The 15,236-nt window shown below is 29.5% G+C and overlaps 1 protein-coding gene across 3 annotated transcripts; it reads right to left on the minus strand.

Moving 5' to 3' along the window:
- Positions 1-1,980: 1,980 nt before the first annotated feature.
- On the minus strand, positions 1,981-5,447 carry LOC123227563 (BEL1-like homeodomain protein 1). Of its 3 annotated transcripts, none has more exons than XM_044652601.1 (6): positions 5,297-5,447; positions 4,956-5,062; positions 3,850-4,662; positions 3,377-3,750; positions 3,237-3,297; positions 1,981-3,158 (listed from the first exon to the last, which is right to left on the minus strand). In XM_044652601.1, exons 3-6 carry the CDS (start codon positions 4,594-4,596, stop codon positions 2,349-2,351), a joined length of 1,992 nt encoding a protein of 663 aa, XP_044508536.1. In that variant the 5' UTR covers positions 4,597-4,662; positions 4,956-5,062; positions 5,297-5,447; the 3' UTR covers positions 1,981-2,348. The 3 variants fall into 3 exon arrangements, with proteins under 3 accessions (XP_044508536.1, XP_044508538.1, XP_044508539.1); XM_044652603.1 differs by having other exon boundaries at positions 4,956-5,014; positions 5,297-5,378; XM_044652604.1 differs by having other exon boundaries at positions 4,956-5,011; positions 5,297-5,354.
- Between the last annotated feature and the right edge of the window lie 9,789 nt (positions 5,448-15,236).

Consider the following 15,236-nt stretch of genomic DNA (forward strand, 5'->3'; position numbering starts at 1 on the left):
ATAATTACCTGATTTTATTAAATTAAATTATTATTAATGTTTGCTTTTATCAATAATTTTTCTCACCTTTTTTCATTTGGACAACATTAAGCATTTTTGTTTTTTAATAAAATAAAAACAATTTTTACTTTCAATTAACTAACATTTTAACATTAAAGTTGTCACTATTTTAAGAAAACAAAATAGTCTAAGAATAGCAATTTGTGTGGGCTCGGTGGTGTATTTGGTACATGAGAGTGCATTACATTTTTCAACATCTTCGGTAGAGATTCTCCTATTTCATATCTATAACCACAACGGGAAGATGCTTCACCTTCCTAATTGAAATTTTTTTTTTATCTTATTAATATTATATTTTAGTTCAATTTTAAAATAGAAATAATGGGTTAGAATCTTATTACGATAAAAAATCTTAAATTATTTTTTTTAGTATCTTATAAATATAAAAGATTATCAAAAAAATTAAAAAAAAAGTTAAATTAATAAAGATAAAAAAATAAATATTAAAAATAATTTATCATATTATATTCAAAATATTTATTAACTAATCATTATATCGTAAATATAAATATTTTAATTATTAAATTAAATTATATTAAAAATTTTGTTTTTTATATTTTTTATTCTATCTATTTTATTTGATTTATATTATATCATAAAGTAGCAAACAGACCAGAGTCTATTCACAGTCTATTCTCTGCTGCTCTGTCAAATCATGCACAAGACCTAAATTGTACATTTCAACTGGTGATGACAAATTGCATACACACCTTAGTTCAAAGTCGACGGTGAACTTTGGCACTCCTTGGAATCCACATTCATATCGATAGTTTTTCCATTACCTTCCGCGTGGACCAGGCTGATCTTTTTTAGGAATGGCTGCAAACGTACAATTTAGGTCCAAAGTTGCTTAGAGAATACTAGATTTGTGTGGAGGAAACTGGTATGACCAACGACACTGTTAGACTTTTTTGCAGCATTTTATTGGGCAATGATTCAGGCTCCTCTTGCTGAATCAAGCGTTAAGAACTCGTCTGTTTTTTATTTTTTTTCTTAAACATATAGTCCAGGGCATTTTCTTGAAGAGAAAAGCGTCCAGAAATGAGATTTGTAGAATTTGATGCCCCTTTGGGCTCTTTCTCCAGTATGTAAGTTAAAGTCTCAAACTTCCAGGTCTGTGCATCATGTGATGATGGTTCTTGCTAAATTAAATAAGTTGAAAATTTTCCTATGTTTCATGCTGTTCTTTCTGTATAATTCATCTTTATCGTCTGCGAAACTATGAAGTTTTGAATTTTATTTTTCTTGCACTGACGAGTGAATATTATATATACAAATAAAATTTATCAATTTATTTATATAATTTAATATATTAATATATAATCAAATGATTTTAAAATTAAAAAAATAATTATATATTCAGTCATATATTATTTTATCAATTTGTACCAAAAATTAATAAGATATGCTTGGAATAAATAAACCACTATTAATTTATAGCATATGGCATTCTTCAACAACTATATGAATTATTTATGGATTCTTCTCCTGTTTTTGCTGACTTTTAATTTCCGCTTTTAATCTATTAAGCGGGGTCCTATCTCAACAAACCCAGATAAATGCATTAGAAAATTGAACATATTCTGTGGTGGAATAGTAAAAGTATTAGAATATCATCACAAATAATACACTAATGACCTGGTTCAATGGACATTTTTAAAGAAAAAATTTTAAAATAAATCAAATCACTGTATTCAAATTTATTTATTTAATTAATATGGATAAAGTCTTTATTTATTAAAAAAATACACTAATAACATTAATACATCTCAATAAATAGAATAATAACTTGATGTGTTTATGATAAAATCTTTTTTAAATTCATGAATGAAAGAAAGATTAGTAGAGTAAATCATGTAAATAGACATATCATCAAAAACTTAAAAGATAAGTTTATATTTAAATGCATAAAGGCATAAGTTAGTAAAAAATAAATCATAATTTCTCCCTGCAATTGGCTTGTTTATTGAAACAAATACAAATAATCAATACCATAAATAATCACAATATATATGTTGGTATATACCCAAATAGCTAATTCTTATGAAATATATCAATCACATCTATCCATCTTCAAAACGTAAAAAATTAATATACAATCCTCAACCCATATGCTCAAATCCTAAAGCTATCTATGAACTCAAATGGTTCTATGCCAAGTATAAACCTATACTATGTATATTCTCATCTTCATCTTCTTAATTTCTTTACACTGCCATTGCAATTTCTTGTCCCCAAAATGCTATAGAGAACAGCAAGATATAGTGAAAAGATACCACCCCTATGCTTCAAGCCACAAAGTCATGTAACAATTGTGCTGCAAACCTCTTTCTGTTCTGAATATTTATGCTCTCATATGCAGCAGAAGAGTGAGGTGTTGGAGTGTTTATGGCGCCGAATTCGCTTGCCTCGCCCCCTATTTCTATTGTTCTCCCCAGTTGAATGCTTTGATTAGGGAGAAAAGTTTGATGGGCTGCTGATAATGAGAGGTTTTCACAATGAGGGAGGCCTAGGCTGAGCGAAACTCCATTTCCTGAAAACCTGGGCTGGAATGGTTCTGTGTCGAACCTTCCAATTTCGCCAATGGGGTATTGGCCGAAGCCTTGGATGAAGTTCATCTGGTTCCCCATGAACGAGTACCCGTCTCTGCTCTGGCTATCACTGTCGAATTTCAAAGAAATTTGCTCGTTGTTTGTGGGATTTTCGGGCTTTATATCCATATTTATGGATGGAACACTGCTCGGTGACTGCAGCATTTCGTTTCTCCGTGGTTTCTTTTGACTTACTCTAGCCAAGCCTTCGATTTCCGATGAACCAGTGAGGGAAAATCCTGATTGGTTTGTCGCAGTTACCCCCATTGGAGAGGTCGAAACTGGAGACATTGAAATGACAGAATGAGAATTCTGGTTTGAGGAGATTTCTTTGTTGGATTTGTCTTGCGGAGCAGAGGACTTTGATGTTGAATCTTCATTGTGATCACTTTTGCTTGTTTTGTCCTCTGATCCATGCAGCTCATGCTCTTTGATTTCCTCCAAATACATCTCCTCTACCATCGGTTTCCACAGTCGAACTCGAGCATTTATGAACCAATTCGACACCTGCATTATCACAAAACATGAACCCAATTTCCAGAAACAACTCAACATGACTAAAAGTTTTCAAACTGAAGCATTTACCTGGCTCCTGGTAAGCCCTGTTTGTTTGGCGAGCATCTGCTTGTCCGAATCCTTCGGATAACTGAAACAACACACAAATGGCTATTAGATCAAATTCTTTGAAAACGGAATGAGAGAACATTTATTCTGTAAACACTTACGGATGAAGAAAGTGTTCAAACAGCCAAGTGCGAAGAATTGAAACTGATCTTTCGGGAAGGCCTCTCTGGGGTCTCCAAGCATTGTGCTGCATCATTCCCAACTGTTGAAGAGCTCGTTGTTGTCTAAGATGATGATCGACGAATTTCAGCCTTGACCCTTCCAGTTTTCCTCCCAGACAATCTTCTTCGCCTAACATCTTATTTGCTGCTGTAATTTGACCTGTAATTGCGTCCTTCAAGCACCTAAATTGCTTGGAAATTGTCTTCAGCGCTAGAGCTGTGTATGTTCTTGCTGACCGAATTCCGGCTGCTTGCTCAAACGAAGTTATCACAATCTGCATCTGCTGATGGTACTGCCGATATCGTTGCTCCACCTAAAACCAAAAAATAAAACCCAAATTACTTCAAATCATAGGCAATCTAGGAAAAAAAAAAAAGACTAAAAGATAGATTTCAAGTGTGTATGAGCATACCTCCTCAAGCATATTAATAAGTTTTGCTTTCTTCATCTGAATATCTTGCCTCTCCGCGGCGGATATCTCCGAGGCTTTCTTCCCGGAGGCTTCTCCACCGTCTTCCAACGCGGCGTTGGATGATTCTCCAATCAGCTTATTAGTATTTCTGCTGCTGTTACCATTTCCCTTCTTTGAAAATTCATTTTTACTGTCAATCCAAGTATTATTCAAATGAACAACTTCATCAAGAAGTTCTTGAGTAGCCTTCAAGTACTTAGAGCTCAGCAGCACACCAGAAACTCCATTGGTGACACCCAAACCCGACGACATCGACCCACCAGAGACCCTCATATCTTCACCTGAGACCGCCTGGCCTTGGCCATAACTGACCTGCTGCTGTGGGGAGAGGCTCAAAGAGAGCCCCTGCTTCGCGCGTGTTGTTTCACGCGCTGTCGGGGTAGGGCAATTGGGTTGGTAGAGGTTGTAATGAAGGCGAGGGAGAAGGCCATGCAGAGGGGAGATGTTGTCGTCGGAAGCTGTGGTGGGGATGCCAACAAAGTGGGGAGTGTTTAGAGATGGTGGCGCGTGGGTGGAATTCAGGAAAATGAGATTGCTTTGCGGAGGTTGCTGCGGCGGCGGAGTGGCGTCAGAGAATTGTTGTTGGTGGTGGGAATTAACGTAAGTTGTTGGGTTCATGAGTACAAGAGTCTGAAGACCGTCTGCAGCTTGAAGATCAGTTGGATTCCCATGAAAGTACGTCGCCATAATTAATCCTTCTTCTTCTTCTTAGATTATTATTTATTCATTGAAGTTAAGTTTAGTTTCAGCGAACTGATGAAAACCAAAAGACAACACGTCAGTTTTCATTTTCACACTTTCACAAAATATGCATCTACATATATAACAATATCTATATCTACATATAAAATAAATACATAACATTCGTAGCGTTGAAGAAGAAAGAAAGAGGAGGAAGAAAGAGGAAAGGGAAATGGAAATGAAGGAAAGTTGTTTATATGGATAAAAATGAAGTCGAAGTCCAGAGAGAGAATTGAATCGATTATAGTAGTTGATAATAATAAAAAAAATAAAAAATATTTATATAAAAATTATTAGGGTATTACCTGAAGAAGGAGAGATGAAAATTCGCACGTGCTTCATATCATCTTCGTCTGAACTTCTACTGCAAAAAGAAGAAAGGAAGATCGAACTGAACTTCACTTGCAATGACCTAAAAACGAAATAAACCCATGAAAGATTTTCTCTTTTATATATTAAATTTTCTAGGGAAACATAACAGAAAGAGAAATCAAAATTGAAAGAGGAGTTTCATATATAGAAAACAATCAAAGAAACCAAACTATAAATGATCTGGCTATGGATATCTTTATTGTTATTGATTTGAAAATAATAATAATAATTATGATAGAGTGTGTTTGTGCAGAAGAAGATCGAGAAGTGGTACTTTGAGAAAGAGGAAAACTAGCCCATTGTCAGAACTCAAAATCAATCTCTGCAACGGGGAGAAAGAAGTAAAGAAAGAGATGGAGTTAAAAAGGCTGAGAAAAAGATACCCATCTTTATTCATTCATTATCCACACATTTTATTTTTTAAAATTTATTATGAGATTTTAATTTCATTTCATTCAAGAAATTAAATTAAACTAAATTCTTTTATGTAACATGTGAATTAATAGTATTAATAAGTTGTTATTTTTCATACTTTTTTTTTTAATTTCTCTTTTATGGGGCTAGCTTTCGAGTAAAGTACCTGCGAACAGAACAAAACATGAGAGAAAGAAAGAACTTGTGTGATTTGATTTGACTCCCCCTTTCAAATCATTGCATTTTAGCTACATAGAACTCCATTGAAGGAAATAATAACAAAGAGAAAGAAAATAATTAATTAAATAATAATAATAATAAATTTGTAAAAAATGAAAAAAAAATGTATGAATGAGGAAACGTCTCCTACTACCAGAGGTCTTTTAGTGATTAATTATAGTTAAAAATAAAATAAGAAAACGAAAGAAAAAATTGATGAAATTGAAGAAAAGACGATGGTGATAAAGAGAATAGGGTTTGGAGGGTCCCCAGTTGTTCAATTTCAAATTAAATATCTCTTTGTCTTTTTGCAAATCTTTATTATTATTTTTTTCTTATTTTTTGTGGTAGGATTCCACAGTTTGAAGATAAAGCAAATTTAATTCTCCAAAGACGAACCACCATTGCACCATCTTAAAACTTTATTATATTCTTATGGTGGAGTAATAATTTTGAATTAACGTATTAAATTTCAAAATGTGTTAGTAAATATACAAATGATGTAGCAGACAAGTAAGAAGGCAACCATAAGGGCCATCCTAGATTTAATATAGTAATATTGAAGCAAACCTAATAGCAAAATTAGTTTATTATATATGCAAGAAAATAAAATGAAAGAAGTTACATTATATTATATATAAAGATTATAGTATATTTGTTTATTCCACTTTCTCCTTTTGAGTTTCTTTATTTTTTCACCTTTTTTTGTCTTATATATTATTCTTCCATGCATCACCTTTACACGGCTTCAAAAGATTGCTAGGCTTATTTACCAAATGGGTATTAAATGCATTTTATCTATAGTTTTGATAGAATATTAAGATTTCGATTTATTCAGTGGTTTTTAAACTTTAAAGAAAATTAAGAGCTTTCACTCGAAAAAAACAAAAATCATGAGCTAGTAAGGATATTTAATTGTGTTGCTAGGGCTAGTTTTTTCAATGCCTTCATTCAAGTTTTGATAATTTTTTTTATCAATATAATTATGTGTACATATTTTTTATACATAATTTAGACTTAATAAATAAAAACACGTAGAATTTGCATTTCCGTTTAATTTACGTATTATACACAACATTTTGAATTTTTTAACCCAAACGTATTAAACATATATTTTACACATTTTTCATATTAAATGCGTATTAAATGGTGGTTTATTTCTTTCATTTTTTTTAATTTTTAAAAAATCTAAAACGATATTATTTCGTTGCCCAAATATAAAGTATGAAAGTATCCTTTTAATTTTCAATTAATTATCATAATGCTAAGAAAAACCCTTTTTTTCGAATTTCTAACCTCTTAATTCATTGTATAAGGTTCATATTCATAAAAACAGTAAAATTTTTTCACATAATTATTTTTACACTAGATTAGTGTTTTTCTTTTTGTCGAACTCAACTTTTCATCTTCGTTATTCTCCAAAAAGGTAAACTTTTATTGTCTTTTCCTTTGTTTATTTATAACTTCACCATATTTATAATTTTTTTAATGTTTGATATATGAATTGGAGACACCGACTATTTATTATTCTTGTTGTATATTCACTTAGTGGTGTAGTGATTGAATATGATATATTATGTTATATTAGTTTTAATAGTTAATTAAATATTTTGCATATGAATTTTTATATTGATTTTAATTAGGAGATCCATGAAAAGTAATAAAATTATGATTGATATTATCGTGTTTTTAGAAATGTATTATTGATAATGTATCATATTAAACTCGTATATATACGTTTTGTATTTTATTCGTATTTGAATTTTATGACCTATTTTTACAAACGTATTTTCACCATTCATTGTATTATACCCGTATAATTTCTGTACTATTTTTTCCCATACCCATATTTACTAACTAGAAATTTAGATAAAAAAATAATGTATTATCATGTGATTAAATAATTTTTAATTTAAGATAAAATAACACTTAATTATATGATAATATATCTATATATATATATAAAATATATACATATATATAACATTACCCATTTTTATATTTATTAGGCTAATTAGCATCCTTGCCTACAATATTTTTGTTCTGTGTACTGTTTCTTCTACTACCCTAGTACCAGGCGCTTTTATAACTAATTTTGGTTATTAGGCTTTTGTTAGCAACTGTCTCTGAGTCCTAGATCAAACATCTTACTTACTATTATTATAAATGTCCCAAAAAGATAATTAACTAAATTAAAAATAAGTTTATTTTTATATTTTCAATTCTACCCTACCTTATTTATGACATATCAATTAGAATAGACTTCTATTTAGCCCAACTCAGCTCAAAATATGAATTTAAAGTTCAATATGACATTATAGTATGTCAAACATAATCATAAACTTTCTGGATCGGACTATAAGTTTTAATATTAAACTCATTTATGTGTCTACCTTAATATAATATATATATATATATATATATATATATATATATATATATATATATATATATATATATATATATATATATATAGTTTTAAATATTTAAATTATATGCATGATATGATTTAATGATTTTAAATGTATAATAATATTAATATAAGTTGAGAAAAGTTTATTTCACCTTTTATATTTACTAAATCGACTGCCACTTGCCTATAACATTTTGTGCATTCAATTCCAAAGTTGATCATTTAAATTCTTCAAACAAACAAAATTAGGGAAAATCTAGCAGTTTTTGTACTTAAACCAAGTAAATATATTTACTTGACCTTTTTAAAATGTGGTTAATCCTTTCATATAAAAATTAAAAATTATGAAAAAGAAATTACTGATATTCTTTAATTAGTATTTTTTGCATGGAATACAATCAATGCAACCTACCAAACCTCCCTATTTTTTTTTTCTATGCATAAAAATGATTGTCTATGCTTATGAGTCAATCATCTAATTTTAGTGAGTAATTTTAATTATAGCAACTAATTATATAAATATTAATAACATTTAATTATTACTTTACATATAAAAAAATTAACCTATGTGAAGAATAATAATAAATCATAGACTTAATCTTAATTATTAAAATTTCATTAGCATTTTGAGTCTTACTACATTAAATTTTTATAAATTCACCATAAGCTAAGTCTTATGAATTAATGTAAGATTATTGTGTACATAGTTTATACTTGTCACAACCCAAAAACTTCAATAATGATAAGGTTGTTATAAACAACTCGATCAATATTGTTCGTTTTGTGCTTCAGGCCCTCACGGCTTTAAAACACGTCGTTCGAGTTAAGGGCGTCAAACCCCTGCTTATATACAAACTTAGTAGACAGTACGTGAGCGATGTGAGACTTCAGGTCACAACACATCCCTTAATCGCTATCGTGCTGATAACGTGTTATAAACAGTTTGATCGATATTGTCCGCTTTGAGTTTCAGGCCCTCACGGCTTTAAAACGTGCTATTCGAGTTAAGGCTTTAGCCCCCTGCTTATATACAAGCTCAGTAGACAGTACGAGAGCGATGTGAAACTTTAGGTTACAACAAAGGTTTATTATTGTATCGACTTAAAAAAAAAAAAATGATCTTAAAAAAAAAAAGAAAAGATCATTGAACAAGCTTGAAGTTTTATACTTTAAAAAATTAAGAAAGATGAATTAAAGTTGGTCTGTGGAAATGTGTACCAATCAATATATCTTAGAACTACTTACATCATCATCATCATCATAATGTCACTACCATATTTAAATCATCAAAGTGAATAATTTATAATTCTTTTTTCTAGGATTCTATATCTTGTATGATGGGAGAAAGTTGTGTCACAAAATTTTAAAAAAATGAACATGAGAATTAAGGACATACTAGTCAATATTTACCAATGGGTTGGTGAACCAAATCTCCTAGATGGGTCACCACGACCCAAGTTCACATTTCTCTATTAATTTATCAAGAACCAAACCAATTATTTAAGTTAATTAATTTCACAAAAAATAAAAATTGAAAATAAGTTAAAAATACAAATTAAAAATACCATTGATTATTATTTGAAAATGTTTGGTCTAAATTACTCTATTTTATGGATTAGGACTTTCAAGAAACTAAGTTTTTTTAATTTTTTTCGATCCGCTTGATTAATTTTGTGAGATTTATATTAAACGAATAACACGAGTTCTATTTTATTATCAAGTTCTAATGGTAGAATAATGCTTGAATGCTATCCTAACTTGTTTAGTTACATGACACTAAAAAAATTAAATATAATTATCGACTAATATAATTTTTCTTATACTAATATAATATTCCTTGCTTAATTTTTTTGAATTAGTGTATAGAAATTTTTGTCTATTTCTTTTAGTCCTTAGAACATATAAGAAAGCATGACCTCTTGATTAAGTTTTTTATTAATTACAAATTAAATTACTAATTCTAAGATTCAATTTAAACTATATTCCAACCCTATTGCTTTGAAAATTCAAAATTCATTAAAAATCTCTCAAAAAATCTGTTGATCATAAACTCCTTGAGAACTTTCTCTTTTAACTTATTTTTTTTATTAAATATGATAGATAAATTAAAAAAAAAAGACTTCTAAGGTAAAATATAATTGATTAATATTAGTCATGATTAAAAAATGAAGTAGCTTTCAGAGTGGACCACATTTTAATTAGGCATTTGTTGTCCGTTGTCATTCTTTTTCTTTACTACATTACCCGCCTCAGTACGCAACTATTATTGATTTTTTTTTCAATCCACTTGACCTTATCCCCATCTAACCATACCCCACGCGCTTCCTGACCGACACTTCCACTCGCCTCTCCTTCTTCTTCATTTTTCCGAATTAATCTATTTCTCGTATTAATTTTATAAACAAAACAATACGTAAATCTAAATTTATGATTGCGTGGTATAATTATTTATTTTTTAAAAATAATTTAATTAAAATTGACTTGATTCGATCTAAATTGATCAAGAATTATCTATTATTTTTACTTTATAAAGTGTTTTTATTATTTTAATTTTTTTTACCAAATTATCTCAAATTACTGTTAATAAAATACAGAATATAATATTTTATCTTATTTACAAATAGTTTAAAAATTACATACTAAAAGTTTTAAAACAGATCAACAATTTGACTAACCGAATAATATTCTTACTACTTAATAATAAAATAAAGTATTTAAATACAAATAAAAAAATAAGAGTAGTTATAATTATATAAAAAAATGACTATCTACAGTGTGCAAAGATTTTAACAGCTATTGATATTGTTTTTCAATATTTTTATAATTATTTTTGACAAATTCTATTAAAATAATATTTTTTTAAATATTTGAATAGATTCAGATTATATTCAATTATTTTTGTGTAAACTTTAATAATATTTAATATAATTTTAAATTATATCAGATTGATCAAAAATAAATTTTGTATAAAAAAGACTTAACTTTAATATACTTTTTTATATATAATATTATGTTTAATTAATGTGTTTTAGTTAACAAAATTCATTAGCCCTAAATTGCATGCCAACCTTTTGTTGTTTGACAAAATTTCCTTAATATTTACGCATCAAATAACTTCTATTATTGGCACATTGAAGAAAGTGAATAATAATTTTTTTATTATTAATCTTTGTTAGGGACATAGCAAGTCTTGAAAGAGGTATTTTTAGCGTAGCATCATTCTAATTACGATAAAATAACCTATTTTTAAGAAAAATCAATTATTTTTATATAATAAGTAAAATTTTTTATCTTTAAAATATAAGTCACAGTAACACCAATTTTCTTGAAAGATGATAAAAATGCATCTTGGTCAACAATTTTTATTGATCAATTCATGTTGAGTACATAATCGGGGTTTCCACACTCTTAAAAGTCAGATGTAAACAAATTATAATGATAACTGATATCTAACTAATCAATTAATTAGGCTTTATATATGAAAATATTTACATTACCAATTCACTTTTATGTGTTAGTTTTACTCCAAGAATAATTAAGAAAGTGGACTTTGATATTTTACTCTCCTATTATTCATCATTGTTTAATACACGAAGAGTTTTGATCTTACTTGTTAAAAAAGCAAATTATAGGACAAATTTTCTCTTTAAATTAGTTTTAATATTTGCATTTTTTAAGAAAAATACACTTTTTTTTTTCATTGTGCCAAATTTTTTGGATCTTGGAGTTCACCCATTTTGTTTCTTTCAAATTATGATCTCTTTATTGTTCAAACTCTTTTCTCAAGTGCTCATAATCATCAGGAAAAAAAGTTATCCCTTTTTCAACCATGCTTTATTGACCATGTTTTGGGGGAAAAAAAAAGGCCGTTTCAATCTTATTGAAGGCATTTGAAATTGAAGAGTTAGGTCACATTATTCTAAAATTCACAACAAAATAAAATTATAAGGTTGAGATTTCTAAATAAATTGATGAGCATTTAAATATGAGAAATGTTATGTACACCTTATTTTAAGTATTCAATTAGATACCTAAATAATATATCATTATGTGATTAAGTAATATTTTATTATTAATTCAAAATCATTAATCACATGATAACGCATTAGATAGACATTTAATTGAATACTTAAAACTGAATAAACGTAATTTTATTGTTTTAATATTATCATTTTCTTTTTAACATTTTGAAATTTTAAAACTTAAATAATCATCTCATTTTAATTTCAACATTAAAACTATTATTATTATTGCATATGTTTTTGGCAAACCATAAACAAAAACGACAATGGGCCATAAGCATGGCAGGGTTCAAAGCCTTGTAGGTTGTGCCTTTGTGGGCCCTTAGTAGGGTGACTCACTTGTTTTTACGGGTTGACCCATCATTGTAACACCTACAAGTACATTTCAAAGGTAAAATAACATTTTCTTATGTATGAATGTGACATGAGTTACGGATTTGAATTAGTATTTTTAAGCCGATGAACAATTGTGCATGAAATGTGCATTGTTCATCTAATGTCATGTTAGCAATGTGGATAATGTGCCATGTTGGAACATTTAAAGAGACATATGGTTGTGCATTTTTAGGATAAATGCCCGTGCAATCAATTATGAAAAAAGTTCTAAATAGAACACATTATTGTGTTAGAGGATCCTAATCCTATAATTCAATCTCATGTTCTTATCTAGTCTTTATTGAGAAAGAGTATGTTCTTGTGGCAATATAACTCTGATGATCTATGGGTTTTCTGGTGAGTGAAAAAGAAAAGGAAATCGACATCAAAACCTTCACATACACTAGGCAATCGAGTAAGTAGGGATCTGGATTGATGTTGTAATTTCATGAAAGTTTTTACATAATTGATCTAAAAATTAAAGATTTGATTTGATGACTTGTCTAATGATTCTAAAAACATTGATATATATATATATATATATATATATATATATATATATATATATATATATATATATATATATATATATATATATATTTATGTATATAACACGATATATATCCTTATACGAAATATGACTCGAAGGGATGTGTAATTCTTGAATTCTTAACTAATACAATGGAAAAAGAGCATGTTTACAAACACTTACAAAGTGTGCAAAAAAGTCTATTCAAAACATCTGAATAACCTCATCCATTAATAATAAATGTAAATCATACATCAACAATGTTTGAAATTCCATAATATAACACCAGTGCATAAGCAACTACATAGTCTCAAACTGAATACAAATAACAAGTAAACTCATAAAGCTAAAATGATGAGAATGCCTTCCACCTCATGTAATGACCCGAGCTAGACTACTGGGTACCTTGCATGCCCTACTACTCATCCCTACTTGCAAAACCATAAGAAGAAACATGTGAGTGAAAACATTCAGTAAATAAGTGACCTCTGTACATCTTGCACACAACATACTCATAACTATTGTGTTTCATCACTAAGACTGTATATGGTTAAAGCGGTTGCTTTTTAGCATCTTTTTATGCCTATCTGTCTCTTTTCAACACCCTCATGCCCTAACTACATAGGTAACATTACACAAATGACTAAGGCCTAAGCTGAAATCAATATATTGATGCCCTTGTGAAAGCAATCGACATCCTAAATATTTACTTACTATTATCTCTTATGCACATATTGGTCAAACTATTAGACTAACTAGCTATGATACGTTGGTCACATTGAAAACTTGATCATAGTTCATTCCTTACCACATACGCATAGCTTAGGACTACTAACTGATTACCATCCTTAGATGACCTTTACCATGGACGCGTATGTGATGCACCTTGCTGATCACATGAGGAACTAACAAAAATGTTAGTATCCCTTACCATGCACACTTGAACAAAAAATAAGTGGCTAATACGCCTTAGCGCCAAGTGTATGTTGCATCTCATTAGTATTTCTTTCTCGTATAACCCTATTTTTTTCACATAATACCCTACTTACACACACAATTGGTGGCCAATTAGGTGTACACCATTTTGCTCTACTTTCTATATTTTCAATCCAAATTATCCTCAATCAAAGTCTATGTTGTTTTTCATATAGTTGGACATGTTTGAATTAACTAGCCAAATTAATATTGCCTCTTCCACCTTACTTACTTGACTTCTGAACCTTTGATAATCCTCGTGTGGCAATGACGATTCCAGTGATCTAATTTCCTCATTGAACTCTTCTTTGAGCACTCACAACTCTTTCTTCTCTATTGTTTGTTCAGTTGTTGCAAAAATGAATAATATTAGGCCAAAGACATCATGCCTTTTTTTATTTTGCCAAACAGGCTTTATGAATGGTCGTTCGCCCTTCATGAATGGTTATTCCTTCTATTTTCTTATTAAAACATGTCATGAAATCATCGAAAAACATATTTTATCCAAGTTAAAACTTGATGAATAGATGAATAGGTGTTCACCCAATCATGCACAGTCGGTCATCTTCTTACTCTTACCCATTTTCTTGTGTTCAATGCGAAAAGAATTTTTTATGCTTCTCAAAAGCATGTATAAACATCCATCCTTGTGATGAGTAATGTTTACTCCTCTGCCACAATTATACTAGATAAAAATAAAATTAGAGAAAAAAGACTAAACTACCCTTAGGCTTACTTATGAATCCGACATTTCTCTCTTTTTTTATGAATTTTGTCCTCGAAATTCACTCAAATAGTTATGAGACCCTTTGTCTCATGTCTTGCTAGACCTCTTATGTAGCCTCCTCATCTTGGTGATTTCTCTAAAGAAACTTGACTAGGGGAATCTTAGCTTCGTAACGCATCTATCTATAATTTACACTAAGCACTCCTCATAAGTCAAACTATCCTCGAGCTAAACATCCTCTAATCTCAACACATGGGTTAGAACACTGATATACTTGCACAACAATGACACATAAAACACATTATGAATGCAATCCATACTTGTTGGTAATGCAAGCTAATAGGCAACCTTGCTTACAAGCTCTAACATCTAGAATGGTCCCCTAAACCTCAACGCTAAACCTTATCACATGTTTGTAGGGGGCTACTCTATCAAAGAACTTGTCTTACACCTCAACCTTGAGATCTCATCTCCTTTAATCTGCATAGCTTTTTTTATTATCCTGTGCCTATCTCATCTTTGCTCTAATTTGTTTGACAT

Source organism: Mangifera indica, chromosome 10 (assembly GCF_011075055.1).
Source record: "Mangifera indica cultivar Alphonso chromosome 10, CATAS_Mindica_2.1, whole genome shotgun sequence".
Taxonomy (NCBI): domain Eukaryota; kingdom Viridiplantae; phylum Streptophyta; class Magnoliopsida; order Sapindales; family Anacardiaceae; genus Mangifera; species Mangifera indica.